At 41.3% G+C, this 21,669-nt stretch overlaps 1 protein-coding gene across 1 annotated transcript in view; it reads left to right on the top strand.

Moving 5' to 3' along the window:
* The window catches only part of LOC139644717 (voltage-dependent T-type calcium channel subunit alpha-1I-like), a gene marked incomplete at its 5' end in the record, with an annotated part of 105,185 nt that extends 87,846 nt beyond the window's left edge, over window positions 1-17,339 (top strand). Inside the window, 5 exons of the mRNA XM_071520175.1 lie at window positions 3,217-3,357; window positions 9,816-9,950; window positions 11,385-11,559; window positions 14,951-15,168; window positions 16,683-17,339. Of these exons, the coding sequence (XP_071376276.1) occupies window positions 3,217-3,357; window positions 9,816-9,950; window positions 11,385-11,559; window positions 14,951-15,168; window positions 16,683-17,339 (1,326 nt within the window). The remainder of the gene's footprint in view (window positions 1-3,216; window positions 3,358-9,815; window positions 9,951-11,384; window positions 11,560-14,950; window positions 15,169-16,682) is intronic.
* Window positions 17,340-21,669: the final 4,330 nt, after the last annotated feature.

Below are 21,669 nucleotides of genomic sequence, written 5' to 3'. Positions count from 1 at the left end.
GTAAAACCAAGACAAATGATGGTGCTTTGTAAAAGATAGTAGGTAACAGGAATCCAAACAAATGTAACATTATGGAAATCGATTTGTCATTTACAGTTATTTTCAATTTCAGACATTTTTGAGATACTTGTACTTTACTTGAGTATTTCCATTTTATGCTACTTTGTACTTATACTCCACTACATTTTAGAGGGAAATATTGTACTTTTTACTCAGTCAATCAGATCAATATTTTATATTTAAAACATTTGATCATCTTTATAAAATAACTATAAAATAGCATTGTTATAGATTAGACTACCCAAAAGTATAGCTAAATTGTTAAGATTAGCTTCACGTTGACAACTTTAAAATGCTGCTTACATGTACATGTATGTCAATAAATCAGTATTAATATTCCAATAATTTATGAAAAATATAACTCTCTAAATGGGGACGGTTTGCGTTTACTTTGATACTCTAAGTGCATTTTGCTGCCAGTACTTATGTACTTTTACTTAAGTAAGATTTTGAATGCAGGATTTTTACTTGTAATGGAGTATCTTTACATTGTTGTATTGCTACTTTTACTTAAGTAAAAGATCTCAGTACTTCTTCCACCACTGATTGATGGACACATGGGCTGTTGTGGGGATCAAACCTTTGGCCTTTGGGACAGTCTCCCAAATCACTACGCCCCCCCCCCCCCGAGGTCTGTTATGCAGTGATTTGAGAGTGGTCACCAGTGAGCGATGAGGGACACTCCACAATGCTGGTGGAGTCACAGAAGAAATCTGTCATTTTCTCTCCTCCAACATGGTGGATTCTCTCTTATAATCATTGGTAAAAACCCTCCAAATATCCAGTGACCGGCCTCTATTATATAAACATGCAAATGGAACATGAAGCATCCATTAGTAAGTGACAAATTATATATAATATCGACAAGTGAGAGAAAATGATAGCAGCTGGACAGGGGAATGGGGGGAGAGGTACCTGCTATGGAGGAGAGGAATGAAAAGACAGATAGAAAAAAATTGGATATTCTTTTGGCGCTCCACCCCATCACGGTATATTACTCCTCCACACGAAAAAGAAATCCATTGATCAAATAAGATCTGTACTTAAAAAAAAAAAGAACTACTCATCCTTTATTCTGAAAACCCGAGCCTTCAAGACCTTTCATTCAGCTGATTTCTCATCAGACCTCCTCAATGCATCCTGCTGACGTTGTAAAATCTTGAGACAGCGATCTGCCATTCACTTCAGGTAATCCAGCGTGGTTCAGTGGGACTTTTGAACCTTTTATAGCTCTTATAAAGCAGCGCGGCAGTCTTTTTTTTTTTTTTTTTTTTTTACGGAAACGTGCAATTAATCTTAAAAAGTTGGCATCTGTCTGCCCCTCTGGCTCGGCTCTCACAAAGGGGAAGGCAGAAGTCACCGCTCTTCATCTCTGCGCCTGCCACCGGCGGCTGAAAAAAAAACGGCGGCTCCAACAGATAGCGGTTAATTAAACAACACAACAGACTTAGTCATCTCATGTGTTATGCAAAAGAGGTATAGGGAAGAAAGAGCAAGGTGGAGAGGAGAGTGAACGAGGACGGGAGAGAGAGAGAGGGATCTTCCAGCAGATGAGGAAGAGAGACAAGACAGTGAGTCGGTAAAGTGTTAAAAACGGGTACAGCAGCTATAAAAAGAAGTGCATGAGTGGAGTGTGAGAGTGGGATGAGACGGAGGCAGGGGAAAGATGAGCTGAAACATAAAGCGTGTGGCAGACTGACAAAGTGAGAAGGCTTTGAGTCTGGAGAAATGATGGAGCCTCACCAGGGAACCTGATGTTAGAAAAAAAACACTGGCCAGACGCTGACTTTGATCCAGACTTACAGAGGAAAAAAATCAGTTAACAAGCCTAGAAAGCTGCATTTTCAATTACTTTAAGAGCTGTTTCCTGTTATTTTTTAGGTTATCTTACATTATCTTTTTTTTTCCCTTCGTATTGCTTCAGAGTGGAAACTATGATATTTTGGCTGGTACTGTTACTGAAGTCAAAAATCTTGTATTGTTACAAGTTGTGCTTTTCAAACATTTTAAGACAGTTTCTGTTGTTGTTGATTTCATAATGGATTATATAACTGTCTATGCTGTATGTGAGGAATCAAGGGAGACAATCGTGGTGAGAATGAAACCTGTGAGGACAGTAGTCATTCTTATACATTCTCTAATTGGGATAATTTCTAGTGAATTAAATAATGGTGCCGTTAAGCTGCCCTCGTTTTGCTGAGTACCTCCCGAAACCCCCTTAAGGACCCCTGAGGGTCCCAGGACCCCACTTTGAGAACTCCTGACCTAAATTGTGGAATAGTTTCCCTGAAAATGTTTAAGGTCGTCTTAAAACCCACTTTTATGTGCTAGCTTTTTGTTTTGCTTGATCAGGTGTTTGTGGATAGGGTTAGGGTTGTGTGTGTGTGTGTGTGTGTGTGTGTGTGTGTGTGTAGGTGTGTCATTTTTATTCTTGTCTTTTATAACCAATTTCTGTAAAGCTATTTGGTACAGACTTGTTGGGTTTTTAAAGCGCCATATAAATAAACTTGAACTTGAACTTGTGACCGGACGGTCCCCGATTCCAATCTTGTGACCAGCTGTAAAGATATGTGAGGAAAGTGAAGGAGTAACACTCTCCCCTCCCTCAACAACTACTGCTGAGTTGCCCTTTAGCAAGGCACTTAACCTCCATCTGCTTCAGTATAACAGCTCAGTGGCCAGCAGCAGAAGACAGTGGCTGTACTGGGCGGCTCCCAGGTGTGGATGAGTGGAACTGTATGAATGTGGAGTCGGGTGTTGCTGAAAAAGAGCAAGTGTGCTCAGTCGACCTTCACTGGATAAATAAAAAATAAAAAAAACATCTCTGTTCCAGACAGGCACATATGGGTGTGTTCAAAAAGACTGAACATTGGAGGACAAAAATAAGAAACAGTGTTCATTTGAAAAGCAGATGTGTGTATCAGCTTTTATTGGGTTACTAATTACGATTAGCATCAATAGAACATTCTATCCTCGACCGCCACAAATCACTCTTATCTTCTCTGGAGTTCTGTGGAAAGCCGCTGTTCTTTATGCTAATTACAAACAAACCAAAAGGTTAATTTATGTGTGTGTGTGTGTGTGTGTGTGTATGTGTGTGTGTGCGTGTGTGTGTGTGTGTGTGTGCGTGTGTGTGTGTGTGTGTGTGTGTTCCAGGAGAGCCAGTGGCTGGACAGTGTGTCTCTGCTGATTAAGGACTCGTTGGAGGGGGAGATGATTGACAACCTCTCCGGTTCAGTTTTCCACCACTACTGCTCTCCTCCTGTCTGCAAGGACTGCAAGAGACACCCACAAGAGGTTAGTGTGGGGGTACACACACACACACACACACACACACACACACACACTAACACACCCTTGACTAGATTTCTTTCTATCGTTCTGTTGTTCTTTTCTCTCTCTCTCTCTCGTTCTTTCTCTTTTTTTCACCTGTGAGATCAGAATGCTCAAATTACAGTGGGCGGGATTTACCTCAACTGTCAATCATTCTGCAGCGTATCTCTGAGGTGGCTCAAAGTTGCCATACAAAATCTGCCTCAAGGCGGCAAGGGTTATCATTCCCATGTGTGCAAATGCACACACACACACACACGCAGACAGACACACACACGCACACTCAGTTGCATATTTACTGTAATCTCTGTGTGTGTATGTGTGTGTGTGTGTGTGTGTGTGTGAAAGAGAGAGACACAGAGACAGACAGAAAGAGAGGGAGAGAGAGAGAGAGTCTGTGTGTGTCAATCCCATAAATGCATGCAGTTCTTATATATCCCATGGTATGCCATGGTGTGTGTGTGTGTGTGTGTGTGTGTGTGTGTGTGTGTGTGTGCGTGTGCGCGTGCGTGCACGGTTAACCTAAGATCAAACATCTCAGTGAATCCACATTATCTTCCAGTCCCTCAGGTTGTTTGTTTATGGCTCAGATTACTTATAAATAATGTTTATTTATAAATCTGTGCATCTAATGTGCCCAGTGTATCTAATATTATAGTCCTGAGATGAAAGCCAGTGTAATAAAAAAAAAAGCAGTTCACAAATGTTAGATATCATGTTAATAATCCTACTAGGGCTGTCCCGAATACCATTTTTTGGCCTTCGGAGCTTCGGTAGTAATCAACAGCGAATATTCAAAGCTTTGGCAGCGGGGGGGAGGGGGTGTTAAGAGTCACGCACCTTCAAACGGTAACAGTTCACCCGACAAAGTTCACACATAGTCACAGTTCCTCCTCACAAAAACACAGCGCTGAAAACATACTTAACATACATATAACTTCAATTAATAGCCTGAGAGGGAGAGAGAGAGAGAGAGAGAGAGAGAGAGAGAGAGAGAGAGAGAGAGAGATGGTCGAGCGAGCTAGAGAGAGTGAGAGATGGTCCAGCGAGCTAGAAAGTGAATGAAGAGAGGGAGCGGTAGTAGCGAGAAAGCCGGTGAATCAGAGAAATAAAACGTTATTTTCTGATTGTTTCACAGCGGTTACGTTCTAAAGCACAGAGAGAGAGAGAGAGAGAGAGAGAGAGAGAGAGAGAGAGAGAGAGCCCCGTATCAAAGTACCGGTAGCCTACCTTAGAAAAAAGATTTTAAAAAAAGATCAACGGAGAAATGTCTTGCTGCTGCTTCTCCTGAGTTTTGTTCAGCAAATTTGACAACTGACAGCTTGAATTTCAGGTCGTACTTTTTTCTCTGTGCCACCATGGCGATCAGCAAATGTGACTGATGTTTGAATGCAAGTAAAAAAAAAAAGAAACTGCTTTGCAGCGTCAATGGCAACCGCTTACGGATTACATAGAAAATTACATTTAAAAAAACGAATATCCGAATCCCAAAATTGAAAACCGAATACCTACCCAACGAACGAATATCCGAATATTTGGGTCCAGCCCTAAATCCTACATGTCCCAAGACTGTGAATATTCTTAAAATAAATACATTTTATTTGAGAGATATGGTGGAGAGACAATCATTAACATCTACAAATGTAAAATGAAACAGTGAGTTATTAAATTAATTAATTTAATCATTACAAATACGTTTCACGGCCAAGCTTTGTTCAAACCCACTGAACTTGATTTGAAATTCTAGCTCTCTAGTCAAGGTTTCGAAAAAAATACCATATATACTGTGTATAAAATGGTGCACAAACATAGATTTTTTTCATTTGATGTAATGGTGCAGCCATAAAAAAAATTGAATCTTGGGTTTGAATATTTCACTCAATATAAGCAGCTATAGCTTCAATGAAGCGTTGGAACGAGCAGAGACAGAATATGTATGTGACATTGTTGTAGAGTCATACAAAAATGTTGTTTCTAACTTTGAAGCTACATAAGAGGAAATTTAAGGGGAAACAAAGAGCAAAACGCCTCAGTCAGGGAGACTGCTGAGAAAACAATAGTAGTGAGCTGTTTTATATTCTAAGAACTGGTAATGGCTCTGTAAAGAAATGTAAATCCAAACAAAACAGCATAAGCTAGTGTCACATGAATACATAATGAAGTAAAGTCTGCAGCGAAAGTCTGTCTGGTAGAGACAAAACCATGTTCAGCTGTGTTATTGGTGAAATATCCCTTTAAAGCATTTTGCCCAGATAAACCCTAGCAAGGTGAGAGGAAGGTGACGTTGATATCCTTGCAATAGATATGCAGATTAGTGCTGAATTTTTACATTCACGTTCCAATCAAGATAGTGCATCCTAATGGTATTTGCATAGCCGAGCAATTGCCAATAAATGAGCATAAAATGACTTTCCCCTGCACAATGTCATTGTTTTAAATGTAATGTGTAAAGCTGCATAATTGACAGCATGGCAGTCATATGCCAGAGTAACACAGATGGGAATTGCATGACAATGAGGGACGTGAAGCGAGAATGTTCAGACTAACCTCACAGATGAAATAAACGCCATCACTGCACTTTCATTTTGTTGAATAATTCATTTTTGGTGATAGATTCAGTGTCATGCTTTGGGTACCAGACAGATCTCATCAAGAGCTTTGATTTGATATAAAGTTATATATATACTACTTTATTTATATATATTCAGGATAGTTTGTATACAAACTATCCTGGACTACTTTGCATGTTCCTATACTGTGTAATATCTGTACGACATTTGCTTGCACAGTTTCTCATCTGTGCATATACACTATGTCAGTGGTGGAAGAAGTACTCTGATCCTTCACTTAAGTAAAAGTACCAATACAGCAATGTAAAAATACTCCATTACAAGTAAAAGTCCTGCATGAAAAATCCTACTTAAGTAAAAGTACATAAGTATTAGCAGCAAAATGTAGTTAAAGTATTAAAGTAAAAGTAGTGGTTTGGTCCCTCTGACTGATATTTTATTATATATGACATCATTAGATTATTAATACTGAAGCATCAGTGTGTAAGCAGCATGTTACTGTTGTAGCTGCTGGAGGTGGAGCTAGTTTCAACTACTTTATATACAGTTAGCTAGTTTAGTCCAGTGGTTCCCAACCTAGGGGTCGGGCCCCTCCAAAGGGTCACCAGATAAATCTGAAGGGTCGTGAGATGATTAATGGGAGAGGAAAGAAGAAAAAACAAAGTTCTGATAAACAAATCTGTTTTCAGTTTTTTGACTTTTTCTCTAATCTTTGATTTTTGAATATTTATTGAAATGAAACCATGTGAGGTTTAGAGGGAAAAATCACTATTTGGTGGAGCTGTTAACAACTCATAGACATCTGAAATGTGACCCTGACTACACACTGCTTTTTGTAAGACGTCAAAAGCCAAAAAGGTTGGAAACCACTGGTTTCATCTTTAACAATGTATTGTATTTTAAAAGCTTGTTATATTATCCATTGTGTCAAATCTCCATCTGAAAAGTAACTAAAGCTGTAAAATAAATGTAGTGGAGTAGAAAGTACAATATTTCCTTCTGAAATGTAGTGGAGTGGAAGTATAAAGTAGCATAAAATGGAAATATTCAAGTAAAGTACAAGTATCTCAAAATTGTACTTAAGTACAGTACTTAAGTGCACTATGTGCACATTATCTGCATGATTAGATACTCTGGAAACTTTCTCAGTATGTGTGCTGCCTCCAGCCATCCAGTGTTTTTATTGATTATGATAGTGATGAGTGAAGGATTGAATCCCCAGAACGGGGGAAGTAAATATGTAACCCATGTCAGTGCTATGAATAATTTACTTAACCCCTTAAACTCTGATTTTCCCCTGAAATGTCCATGTTAATGAGAAAAGGGCGCTAGAAGTTGGGGAAAAAAACACTGTGTGAACGCAGCCTTAAGTAGCTTCAAAGTTAGAATTTTTTTCTCCATACTGTATGACAATGTCACATACATATTCTGTATCTGCTCGTTTCACCACTTCATTGAAGCTACAGCACACTTATATTGAATAAAATATTCAAACACAAGACAGCATCTTTTTATGGCTGCACCATATTATTTATACATTACATCAAAAGAAAAAAATCTAGATGTTCGTGCGTCATTTTACACGCATTCCCATGTAATTCAGCCTGACATGTTTGGTATCTTCGGAAACCTTGAGATCTTGACTAGAATTTAAAATCAGGTTCTGCTCGGCCGCGCAACATGCGTTTGTAATGATGGAGCCACCGGTGAGACCGTCAGGGTTGAAGAGGTTTCAACCAATTTTCCTTCCAAATGTTAATTCTACACTTCTGGCTCCAAGCCCTTTGAGAATTACATCATTCCATTTCATTATTTCATTTTTGTCACATACTATAAAATATTCAATCACAGTTATAACCCGGGTTGGAGGGTTGGGAGATGTCAAAACCCCGCACCACACACGCGTCTGTAGCCTAGAAGGACCTTCTACCATTTTCTCTGCCTGGTATAATCATGCTGTGGGATCCTCAAAGGTCCAATCACACATTTCACCGTCAAGTGATTTGCACTCTCAACCTGTCGGCTCACACAGCGTGCGCTCCCTCGTGTCCAACACACACACACAAGTGAACATGCATCACACTCACATCACTCACACGGAACAACTGAACCCAATTTCAGCCCACAGCATGATTTCAACCTGATATACTTTATGTGCAGATTGCATATTTCAATCTGTCGGTGTGCTTTGTGTGTGTGTGTTTTGTGTGTTTGTGTGTGTGTGTGTGTGTCTTAGTATGAGTCATAGCTGCTTGCTGTTGATGTGTTTGCATATTAAGATGCATGTGAAGGAGTGTGACTTAACTGGGTAGCTCATACGCCTCTGGCACTCTGGAGTTAGTATCTACATATAATGGACTATTTCACCCATATATTTACCATTAACCCAGTGCAACTTAATGTAATGTAATGTGGCCCGGATCTCTCTTACATTCATCTACTTTATTCTCTTCTCCACGCCTCTCCCCTCTTTTCTCTTCTTCTCTCTTATCGTCTCTTTTCTTCTCTCTTCTTCTCTTCTTCTGTGTATTCTGTCGGTAAAATAAATGGGGGGTATATGTGATGTGTGTGTGTGTGTGTGTGTGTGTGTGTGTGTGTGGGAGGAGGGAGGGAAATCATCTGTATCTGAGTTGTTAGGAGTGTGTTATGTCTTACTATTGGATCCATTGCTGCTGCGACTGCCGTTGTTATTGATGTTTTGTGTGTGTGTGTTTGTGCGTGCGTGTGTGTGTGTGCTTGTCTGTGTGTGTGTGTGTGTGTGTGTGTGTTTTCAGTAGATGTTTCACTAAAGTACATAGATTTTTCTCCTCCATTCTCTTCTCCTCTCCTCTCTTCCTGTATCTTCTGTTCTCTTCTCTCTATATCTCTTCTTCTCTTTACTCTCACCTCTCCTCTGCTCTCCTCTCTTCCTTTCTCTCCCTCTCCCTCTCCCCCTCCCTTTACTCTCAGACCAGTGAGTACCAGTCATTCTAATGAGTGGGACTCACTGACAGCCTGTCACTCACTTTCTCGATTCCCCATTAACAACCAATCACAGGCTGAGCTGTGTGACACCTGACCTCTTTCCTCTTTCCAAAACACTACGCATCTGTTTTGGAAAACTTGAGCGACCTGAAATTCATCAGACAATATCTCAAAAATACAGATAATTCTTACATTTATGTAAAATTTTTTAAGGAAAGGTCTGAAAATTACCGCTTTTCACATCCAATCAAGTTACAAGTTTTACAAGTTTTTTTTCAAGACTCATTTTGGAGTGAAAATTAAAATGTATTTAAGCAAGGCATTCACACTGAGTTTTTGCCTCATTTGGCTCTAATTTGTTTGTCTGATGACAAATATTAATCTTTTAGGGAGAATCACACGTTTGATATCAACAGTTCTTAAATCCATTTTCCATTAAAATCGTCCAGTAAAAACAACACTTAATACACTGACTGTGTGTTTTTCAAAGTTATCACATCATATCCCAACAAACTTTACTCAAACTGGACGTATGCCAGAGTTTTGGAGTTTTGTTTTTGTTTTTTTGTTCCCAGACACACCCTGGTGTTTTTAATTTAAAGTTCTCTGAAGTAAAAACTTATGTTTCTGTTATTTATCAGTTAATTAATAATTCAACATATTTTTCCCCAATTTCTTTAGAGGGTGTGTATGTGTTATTTGTTTTGCCATCTGGGAAATGCCCACTTGATAACTCTAACCCTAACCCGCTCTCCCCAACCTCCAGCATCCAAACCAGGTTTCTACGTAGGAACTAGTTCTAGATTAACAGCACAAGGGATGGTGCATCCCATCCTGCTGGTACATTATTGATGCGATGTGACTGGTTGCTGCCTGTTTGTGGGACAGATCCGATTGGCCGAGGTGGAGCAGGCGTCTCTGATGTCAGAGCAGCTGTCAGACAAGTCGTCGTCTCTGGCGCTGCCTGATGACCTCAGCCTGGACGAACACAGCAGCTACCAGCTACTGGTCAGAGACAGCCAGGTACACACACACACACACACACACACACACACACACACACACTCACACACACACACACACACACACATATACCTGCTTTTGGGGTATTTAGACATAGACTTACATTCATTTCCTGGAGACTTACCCTAACCATAACCATAACCACTACTTGCCTAAACCTAACCCTAACCCTAACTTTAACCACTGACCCAAAAATCAGCTTTTGGGGACACGGCTTTTGTCCCCAATTGCACAAGCCATCCCCAATCAACTGGTCTTAAGTCTGGTGTGTGTTCCTGAAAGTGACTTAAGTAAGTACACACACACACACACTCACACACTCACACACACACACACACACACACACACACACACACACACAAAAACACACCTGAACATAAGTATATATGTTCACAAACGGATCACACATGTATACTGTACACATGCACACACATGCACTCACAATGTATGCAGCAATAAACACATTTTTTATGTATGTGTGAGTCTGTGTGTGTATTGTATCCCACCAATGAATATTTACACATCTTCAAACAACTTTATTTAAGCTGGGAATACGCCAAAGGTGCTTTCGTGCGATTAAATCCTAATGTGTGAAGTTGATGCAGCTTCTCTGTAATTAAAAAAATAATAATATTAGCTGATCACACACACACACACACACACACCCACCCACACCCCAGTCCACGTCTTCGGGGCTTTGGGGAGCCACAGCTCCCCTCATCGCACGCCCACCATCTTACTAATCGTCATTAATTACTATTTACATGCTTAACTACCTGATTAAAACACCTGCTTCCCCCTGTGCTTCTCATGTGGGCATGCTGGGATCTGTGTGTGTGTGTGTGTGCGTGTGTGTGTATGCGTGTGTGTGTGTGTGTGTATTTGCAAGTGTACATGACTGTGCATGTGTGTATTTGGGGCGTGCATGTGTGCATCTATCTGCATTTGCATCTGTGTGTATTCGTGTTTGCGTGCGCATTTTGTGTATATACGTGTCTGTGCGCCTGTGTGTGTGCATATGTGTATGCACCTCTTTCATATCCCCCATCTTCCCATGAACATTTCCCTCACAGCTCTCAGGAGTTCCACCTGGCCTGTTTCATCGCTGCTTTATTGAAACGCAGTTTATTTGATCCAGTTTACGACCGGAGCAACAGCCGCGCACTTTGAAGCTTTGAAGCTCGCCATTATTTTCTTTTGACGACATCCAGTATTAATCAGACCTGTGTGGAGGGATAAGGGAAAGGGTATGAAAAGAGTGCCTTTTGAAATGGGAAAGATTGTGCACCGATTTCCATTACGACAAGGGAAAATGAAAGGCTTCAGTTTGATATCTTTCTTGCTCCAGTGAATATCAGTGCACCTGGATAAAATGCTAATTCTCTCTGTGTCTCTTTGTCTCTCTCCCTCTCCCTCTCTCTCTCCCTCTCTCAGAGGGGCAGCAGTGACTCCCACAGTTCGGAGGAGTTGCCCTCCCAGGGGGGCTACAGAGGGCTTCGTCCCCCCAGTTCAGGCAGCGAGGAGGGGGAGGAGGGGCTGTTGGAGGTGGGCGTCCACCCCCAGATGTCCCCTCCTCTGCTGGCACAGCAAAGCCCGGCGCACCGCTCAGGTACTGGACCACACATGACCGCGGTGGCAGTGTGTTTAAGGCATCTAGGTTCTATAATTGAGAGCGACTCTGTCATATTCACTGTGGCTGAATCAATGAAATACACAGTGACAGGGCTTGAAATTAACACCCGTCAAAGCGCCAAATGCTGGTAAAATCTGTCTTTGACGGATAACATTTGAATGTCTCCTCTTTTTGGTCTTTTTCTGTTATCAAAATTTGAAACTGCACTTCAAAATGCAGTCTTGAAATTTGAATTCTGTTGCACCTCATGATGAATTACAAATTTGGTCCAATGTGTGAGTGAGCAAGTTTTAAATTTAACACACAGTACTTGATTCTATACATGAAATAGCATGGAAAACATTTAGGAAAAATCTATATACATTTTTTTGGCCAGTAAAACCAATTTTTTCAGTTTACCAGCTGCTGGCGGGTGAGTATAACAGTCGATATCAGAAACTGCATAGTGGTTAATTAAAGCTAATGTTGCAGCACAAGGATATCTGCAAACAGTCAAGTGGGATGAACGCTTTCTAGCTGCTAAAAATCATTGCCATCACAGAAAGAAGACATAATTGGAATTTTGGCATTTGTTTTTTTTATAGTATATAGATCAGGGGTACTCAAATACAAATCTTAAAGGTCCACAAAGAAAATTCTAAATTAGACAAAGGTCCGTTTATTAAGGTCAGTCAAGCTTTTAACGAATCATAATTAAATTATTAAATTAATAATATAAAATTAAATATAAAATATATATAATATAAAATTTAATTATATAAAATATATAAAATTAAATTAAATAAAACATTAAATTACATATAAAATTAAATCAAATTAAAGCTACAAATCACCATTTCCCCATTATCCCCATCCCCCAAACCCGGTTCACACACCCAGCCACCAGAGGTGAATCAAACCATCCTAAGAATCAAAGTCCAAATAAGTCCAGAACTATTGTACATTGTGTCAAACACTGTTGCTTAATGAGAGAAGTGGCACCTTTGGTCTGCTGCCAAGACTTTGAACTTTGGCACAAAAGGTGTGATGACCAGGCAGAGACACTGATGCAAGTGTTCATTGGTGAGTCGGCTGCGGTACTTGTTCTTCACCGTGTTCACTGTTGAGAATGCAGACTCACTGCAGGCTGGCCACCTTTGAACACGCCATTTTAGATTGATTCACGTTCCAAATCTAGGCTGGTAGCTAACAGCTGACGAAACGAGCTGCGCTGTCAACTTGATTACACCGGTCTTTGTTCTCTTCTCTTGTAAAAATAAAGTTTGGAAAAAAAAGTGCGGCTCTACAGTATGACGTCGCGTCCGCGACTCACCGCTGTCATGGAGATGACGGGACGCTGAATGTGATTGGACCAAACCAAAGCAGAGTAGACGTCCTCACACAGACAGTGGAGCAGTCGGACATTCAGAGCGCTGCTTGCAGTGGAGAAAGCGGATAATTTTGACTCGTTGCGTTGCGGCGAAGTCTCGCAGATAATACAAATAATACATATGAAAAGTATAATTTGCTCAGAGTCCGGAGACAATTGTGGTTCGGTCCGGATCCGGACCGGAGTCCGGACTTTGAGGATGACTGATATAGATAGTTTGCTTGGTTTGAGTGAGTGTCACGACTCTCAGGCCCCCGAAACCTGTTAAATTCCCATTAAATCATTTCAAAAATACACATGTTAATGAGAATATAAGTATTCTTCATTTCAGTGAAAGACGGCTTTTTGCAGATAAGCGTTTTTTCATCCAACAGCGGCAATATGCTCCAATTGAATGTTCCACGTCATCCAATCATAGTAGTATAATCCCTCTCAGGGTTACCTTTCATCAGCACTCCTTCTTATCCTTATCTCTGTGACCCTCACTGGTATTTAACCGCCACTATTTCATTACGCCTTGACTTTGACGTGACATTGATAGTATCGTTTAAATAGGAGGAGGATCTCCCGAGCGTCTCCGGAGCCTCAGACTCAGATGTACGAGGTGCCGTAGCTCTAGAGGACATATTCCATATTCCACACAGTTGATTGACTTCCAGCGCAATTAGAACAATGATAGATGAGGCCAGCGGAGAGGCAGCCGCAGACACAGAGACGTTGATGAATGACATGTTATGGCATGCTGATCGCTCGCCGCCCCCCGTAACATTAGTGCCATCACCGGAACAGATGGACCGATACGAGGCTAAGTCAATTCGCGGAGGCCATTCAAGAGCGTACAACGCTACAGATTGTTGTGGACAGATGTCACCGAGGAGGTTTCAATTTATGCTTTGTAACGCATGAGCGATGGCAAGACACGCTCTTTACATGGTATGTTTGCCAACATATGCAAAATATTACCCTACCTTACCTTAGACTAGTGGTTCTCAACGTGGGGTCCGGGGACCACCAGGGGTCCTTGGTGGGATTCCAGGGGTCCCCAGCAAATCGATGAATTGTTAAACTTCACCATTGTTTAATTTACAAGAAGTTAACACAATTGGTGAATGTGGAAGAATGACTATTTTGGTCATAGTTTCACTGTTATCTCTCTACCTACAATACAGATAGTCATAGAATTCTGGAGAAAATCATATAACAATAAAAAAATTCTCAGATTTAGGTCAGAGAGACAAAATCTCATCAAATGGGGGTCTGTGGCCTTAATGTGTGCTACATTTGGGGTCCTTGATATGAAAAAGGTTGAGAATCACTGCCTTAGACCAAGAGTCCCAAATACTGTAAGAGACCAAGCAATCATCTGATGAATCTGTTTGGGGAAAAAAAAACTCCTCCTATGATTTCAAAGACAAGTTAATATTGTAAGCAATCATTTTGCAAGAGTTTGTATTACTTTTTTCAAACGCTGGAGATGTCATTTTGGAGCCAAACTACTCAATTGAAAGCTTTCATTCCAAGATGCTGTGTATCCCTTTTGAGAAAAACAAAATAAAATAAACAAGTATTCAATTCACCACTTGATATTTCAACTATACCAACAATTTAATTCTCAAAAGTAGATCAGATTTACTTTTACATCACCAATAACTTAAGTTAGTGTCACTATTTTCAAATAGTGGATATGTTGGTATGGAACAAAAATGTCTTTGGCTGCGGAGGCCTTTAAAATCGAAGACTGACTCCCTGTAATAAAATATAATTTAGACATGATTGAAATACAAATTTAATGCAAGCCCTTCAGGATGATATTGATTCATAAATCTCGGATATCAGCCACTGAGTGTCGTCTGCTTCCAATAGGATGGCGGTTCCTCCCTGACCACAGCTACATATAAACTGTCTGTAAAACCTGTTTCAATGCAAAAACATCAGTATCACCATCAGCTTTCAGGAAGCCATATTGGTCCAACCCTAACAGATACCTCCTCTTTTCAGACGGTGATGGAGGAGGTCATGGTGGAGGTGGTGGTGGGTCTTCCCCCCCTGTCTTCCACCTACCAGCAGACTTCTTCCACCCAGCAGCCGCGGTTCATCCAGGCAGTCCTGGCACCGGAGCCGGCCCAGCAGAGAGAGGGCCGTCCAGGCTGGCCTCCCCGGCCTCCTGGGCCTCCCTCCGCTCGCCTGGAGCCAACAGCAGGCCGCTCAGCTCTCAGGTAGTATGGACAGATGAATGTATGTCTGGATGTTTGCCTGGATGTATGTCTGGATGGATGGATGGATGGATGGATGGATGAATCAGTTGATGGCTGGATGAACAGGAAGTTGATCATCAGTACGTCTGTGCATCATACCAGAGCCATGGAAGGAATGATGGACTCAGATCAACAAAACCCCAGTATAAATAGTCTCAGATAATTCCTGAGAGAACGTTCATGTTCATTCAGTTCATTAAAACTGCCATGCATCAAATACAGTTCCAGGCAGTCAGAAGAGAGTTGGCTAAGTAAGGGACAATGTACAGCATCATTATTGCAAAATAAGCCCCGACAGCTCCGTTGATTCAAGACCCCGACACAACAACACAGCTTTTTACTTGGCTACTTACCAAAGACATTAATCATTCGACACAAAATATTGTGTTAAAATGATTTTTATTACAAGCTGCAGTAATTTACCAGCTTCCGCCAAAAAAGGGGGTCCAGCAGGACTGTCTGCAGTAGCCAAGAAGTAACATCTTTTTGGCACAAGTTGTCGCTAGTTAATTTGATTCGAAATTGGGGAAATGGACCAAACTTCTTGACTGCATACTGACATGATTAGATGTGAAACAAGCAGTCTGTTAACCTGAAGCAGTGGTCTGTTATTCAGAAATAAAAGACCTCAGAATGAGTTCATTGGTCAATCAGAAACTCCAGAGAAACACTTTATATTATTTGTCATGGTTGGTAGGATCTCACCCATAGTGAATATAATATAACACTTCCCTCCCGTTGGCTTCTGCATGAATCGCACTGAAAAAGCCCCTTTTCTTAGTTCTTCTTCTTGCGTAACCATGGAGACAGATTGTGTGAAGCCTGTATTTTTTCTTCTACCTGTTTGGTTTGTTTAGCCCCTGCCTGAGTGCCTCTGTGATCCTCAGCTGCTAGAGTAATGCTCTGCGGCACTGGGCTAATTAGCCCGGCCAGCCCCAAGCCCGATACTGACTCTCTGCTCACTGTTGTTCTTGGCTCATGTTCTTCACATTCTCTCATTTCCCTTTTTCCTGTGTTTTCCTCGACTCGTTTTAACTTAATCTCCGTCTCTCTTTCTCTTGCTGTTTCTTTTTTTTTCCTTTGCCCGTCTTGCCTCTGGTAAAACTCTCTCTCCTCCTTTTTTCTTTCCTTTCTTTTTCTGTCAAGCCCCCCCCCCCCATCTTCCCTTTCTCATGATCTCTCACTTATCATCTTTGCAGTCTTGTATATTTCAGTGAGCAGAACATGGCAGTAACAGTGCCAGGATTAGGGATAATGACTAAGACACCCGCGCCCATGCTGAAAATTTATTCATTTACAGTAATGTAAGACACTTTGGATAAAACACATGGTATATGCTACATTTAACCACATTACATTCACTTGTATTGGGTTGGCACTGATTTGGTCATAGATTTTACTTGTTTCCCTTTTGCCTACTAATGATTCATCACTTCCCTCTTCTTCCTTGCCTCCACCTCCTTCCCCCTGTCCAGCACCCCTCCCACAGTGACTCCTCCCTTGCCACAGGCAGTTCAGAGGGCAGCCTGCAGACCACACTAGAGGAGGGGCTCAGCTTCAGCGTCTCCCCGCCTCGGGATCTGGATCTCCCCCTGCCTCTCCTCTGCCCCCTCCCCAGCCACCCCCTACACCCCCAGGGACCGGCCACAGGAGCCCAGGGCCACCCTTTATTAAAGGGACGCAGTACTACATTTAACCTCCAGGCCACCAGGGGGCATCAGAGGAGCCAGAGCAGCTGCGGCGGTGGCAGCACCAGCCCCGGCTGCCCCCGGCAGGACTCCATGGACCCCTCAGACGAGGAGGTGGGGGTGGGGGCGGGCGGGGAGGCCTGCAGCCAAGCCTACAACAGCGAACACTTGTCGGAAACGCTGAACAGCCTGTCACTGACGTCGCTGCTCTCCCCAGGCTCTCTGGCGCCCCCCTTGGTTAAGAAGTGTAACAGCACAGGCTCGCTGGACCAGGCCAATCTATCCGCACGGGGTAAAGATGGCCGCCAGTTCTATGGCATAGATGCTCATGGCTACTTGTCCAACCCCTGGACGGAGGGGAGGGCAAGGGGAGAGGAGGAGGACGGTGACATCACTGGCTTCAGCATGAAAAGCAGCAACACAAGCTCCAGGAAAAACAGATGAAACTCTTCTTGCCTCTCTGTCGAAACTGTTTAGCATTTCTGGACCTTTCTCGGGACAGAGAGAGACTTTTAATACCTGTCCTGTGAACCCTCTTCGGAAAGTCTCTCTCGTCTGTGAGTCGTCTGTTTTCTCTCTTTGCTCCTCAGATTTGGCTGCTTGGGATCATTTCTCAAAAGATTACAATTGCTTCTGAGTTTTGACATCCTTTCTTTCCCCCAGGACATGCGGCTGCTCTTTGAAAGGACTTTACAACAATGACAAGGGGCTTAGCCTTTCAACCAAACCAGGATTCAGCCTTGAGAGATGTGGCAGTCCTGGGCTTTACATTTGAGCCATGCTGATACACAGGAGTATTCAGGAAGCCATTAGAGAGACAGACGTGAAACTGCAGTGACTCATGAATAGCGCTTAGACGATGTTAGCTAGGTGAAACTCCTAAGGAATTGGATTTTCTAAAGAACAGGGCTAGCTTGACCCAACGTGCCCCCTCACCCTTCCGCAAAAACACAATGTTGTCAATCTTGGACGGATGGCAAACTCTGAAGCTTCTTTTGAGGAAGAACTGAACTTTGTACAGTTGTTTTTTTGTAATATTCATCTCTAACGGTAGCATCAACCAACCTTTTTTCCTCTTTAGCTGATTCAGTAGGTAACAGAAAATCAAAGGGTCGTATATTTGATGTGTTCTAACTTTTTATGCCAACACCGTATCAGACTTGTGTGAATGTAGACATGTCTGTCTCAGTCTGTGAGAGAGATGGAGAGCAGGAATAAGGGAAGAAAGAGTGACTAGTCTGAAAATAGACAAAGGGCACCTTTGAATACGGGAATCGATATGTGAAAGCTGCTGAGAAGACGTGTGGGTAGTCTGTGGGAGCGGTGGTCATTTCTCAGAAGTGGACACTGTGCTTTCAATTCACCCATGAAAGGGCTAAAATAGAAGAGACTAAATTGTCTTTGAGTGCAGACCTGGGCCAAATAGTATTTGCAGATACTACAGGGTCTCTAAAGTGTCATTAAGTTACATTTGAGACTTTTTAAGACCTTTATAATTAAATGGGATTTAAGACCATTTTGGCACAGAAATGAACTTGAAAATGAAACAAAACCACATTGTTGTCCTGTGACTGGGCTGATTTCTCAGTAGAAAAACAGAACACCAAGAAACCGCAACATTTTTAAGACCTCTAAAATGTCTCAAAGGTTGTATTTAACAGTTTTCAAGAACTTTTGAAGTTTTGAAATTGTTATGAAATGAAGACATTTTAAAACTATTTCAAGACCTGCATGTACCCTGTACTTCTAAATGGTTAAGGTTCTCATAGGACAATAAGATGATGATGATACCATAATTTTTAGGTAATCACAGTAAAGTATTCAATTCAGTTTTGTATGCTTTTGCGTGATTGACAACTCTGAATTGTCCTGATGCGTTGAACCCCAAGGATTATTTGACTCAGGTCTGTTTGAGTGTAGCAGGATAGTTGTAGAATGGAATTACCCATCTGTTCGCTCTGAAAGGAAAATACTATGGCAAGCAATGAGGGCCAAACTACTGTAATTTACACCTTTGAGCACTTATTTGTCAGCCATTTTGACAAATTGTGATGATCCGTCATATAATAATATAATTGTCACAATGTTTGAGATCCAGAATCGGTAGACCTCAGGTGGACAGGACTGCACACACACACACACACACACACTCATTCACACACACTCGTACACATAAACTCACACCATACAGGATCACAGAAGCTGCACATTCGAGCACACACATGTAGACGTGCGTACACAAACACACGCTCTCACACATATCATATAAAGATGTCGATGTCAAAGCGCTGCAGTATGTTTCTGTAGTCGTTTGATCTGTTTACCCCTCGGAAACAGAGAGATGAGAGAGATGAAACCTCAGGCTTTATCTCTTCTTTGCCCTACTTTGTCCTCCTCCCCTCCCTAAGTCCCATTCAATTCTATTACCTGGCTTCCAGAGGGAAAGCTGGTATATATTAAAATGACTATTGACTATTCCCCCTATTTGAGATATGCAATATGCTTCAGTAGACGTACAGTTAGATGTATGAGACTCATATAGATAGGCAATATGGTGAGAGAAGATTATATTTATGAATTCATGTATTAGAATAAAATGTCACCAAGATTCAAAGGTCACTGAAAGGATGATGATGTGGACCTCCATGTATTCCAGAGTGGTGGAGTGTGTGTTTTCTCTTTTTTCCTTTCCATCCCCCAACTCCCTCCAATCTTTTCTTTCTTCCGAAATGCATGTGTTGTTTTTTTTTTTTGTTGTTTTGTTGTTATTTTTTCCTTTTGTTTCTTAAATGTCATTCTAGTGTCATATAAAAGTGAGTTAGCTTTTCAACAGCCTCTGACTCCTGAACTTGTTCTTTTGAAATGAATGAATCTGAGAGTTTCCCGCTGCAAAGATGTGTGATATTACACAATGCTTGACCTACTTTTTTTCCAGTGTATGTTAGTCTCAGTTCCTGCTTCAATCAATAGACAACACTCACCACACATTTTAATCGTTGAGCTTAGTTTATCTAATCAAGATGTGGTACTAGTGGTGCATCTACATGAATTACTAGTGACACATCATGATAAAATAAATGAAGCTGAATGAATCATTTTGCCTGAGGAGTTCACATTCATGCATTTATTCTGCATTATTATACTATGGACAATTCCTCCTTGAATGTTACACAGTAGAACCGTGTAGCTTAGTTTAAAGCTACAATACGCAACATTCTCCTTGAGGCAGGGAGTGTATTGTTAGTCCCACCCTCCTCCCCCACAGTTGGTCAAGTTCCCGCCCAAACACCTGTCAATCATCTCGATGAGCTGTCATCTAGCCTGAGGCTGAGGTAACCAGCATCATCATAAAGCTTCCACAGACTTTGAAGAAGCAGATGGAGAACGCAGCCAATCTGCAATAAAAACAAAGCAACACTGACATGTTTTTGAATGGGGTTTGTCTGTTGCACATTCAGCTTTGCTGTAGTTGCTTTTCTTACCGCTTTCTTTTTTTTTTTTTTGTTAGTACTATGAATTCCCTGCGCTGTGGCCACTACACTGCAAAAAACGTGCATCTAAATCTTCATTTAGTCTCATATTCAGCCTCCAAATTTTAATTCCTCCAATTCTTAAAGAAGGGAAAAATTCTGCCAGTGAGGTGAGATAACTCCACTTGTTTGCAAGGTTTCTTTTTAGGAATATTCTAGAAATAAGTGTCAATAGCTTGAAACAAGTCAGTGTAAGGCAGACCAATTTTGAAACAAACTGATTTGCATTGAAAACAAGTGACATTTTCTAACCTCATTGGCTGATTTTTTCCACTTATTGTAAGAAGATTATGATTTTACGACTCAATAATAGACTAAATGACTTGTTAAGATGCAGTGTAGCCTCACCTTTACAATCACAACCTGCTGGCCACACCCACAACAAATGGTCCACGCTCCAAAACATCCTAAACATCATTGAAAAGCCGAATTTCAGGCAATTTTCAGGGATTTAGACATATACACACAGTCACAGACAAATAAGACTGATAATGTACAACATATCCTGCTTATTTATTGTTATTTTAATATTGCATATCGCAGCTTTAAAAAATCCATAAGGTCTCTCAACCAACTAGCTACCAGACCGTTCCTCGTAACTTCTGTTGGCTGAAAAGAGAGATTTTTCTCTCCCAGGGGATCCGGAACCAGTTTTGCAAGCCTTTAAACAGGGAATTATTTGATCAAGCACACCGCCTGCTGAGTTCTTTCATACTGAATGCCTCTGTCTCCGAAATGTCAAATAACTCCACCGGCTCAAACAGAGATGTCCATTTCACAGCGTTTAGTTTGTTTCAGCTCAGCAAACAGATTCCTCAGCTAAGATAGTACTTTCCCAATATCCACACAAGAAGAAGAAGAAGAAGAAATGGTCTCTGCTGTCTTCAGCCCTAGGACCCACAGTCTGAGGTAATCCTGGGAAATAATCTCCTTGACAAATATTTGTACGTTGTAAACGATGGGTTTGGGCGCTGCTATTACTGGGCTTCATATTTAATCATTTTTTTCCACCCTGACAAACTCCATACTGGTTGCTTTGGAAACCGTGCTGGATTTGAAAAGCCTGCAGTTATAAGATGTGGTGAACAAGACTGTATTAGGAACGTTTAGATACTTTTATTTCAGAAACATAAAAGCTTCGACCCAGGGAAAGTTAATTACGAAAGCTGCTTGCGGGAGTCGCTATCAAAATATTACTTATTTGACTAGTCTTTGATGTAATAGTTACCAGAGAATTTCAAACA

This window comes from Centroberyx affinis, unplaced genomic scaffold (assembly GCF_046629955.1).
Source record: "Centroberyx affinis isolate AG114_WGS23_722 - 3 ecotype Tasmania unplaced genomic scaffold, CSIRO-AGI_Caff_v1 ptg000777l_1, whole genome shotgun sequence".
Taxonomy (NCBI): domain Eukaryota; kingdom Metazoa; phylum Chordata; class Actinopteri; order Beryciformes; family Berycidae; genus Centroberyx; species Centroberyx affinis.
This window is presented reverse-complemented; position numbering and strand designations above follow the sequence as displayed.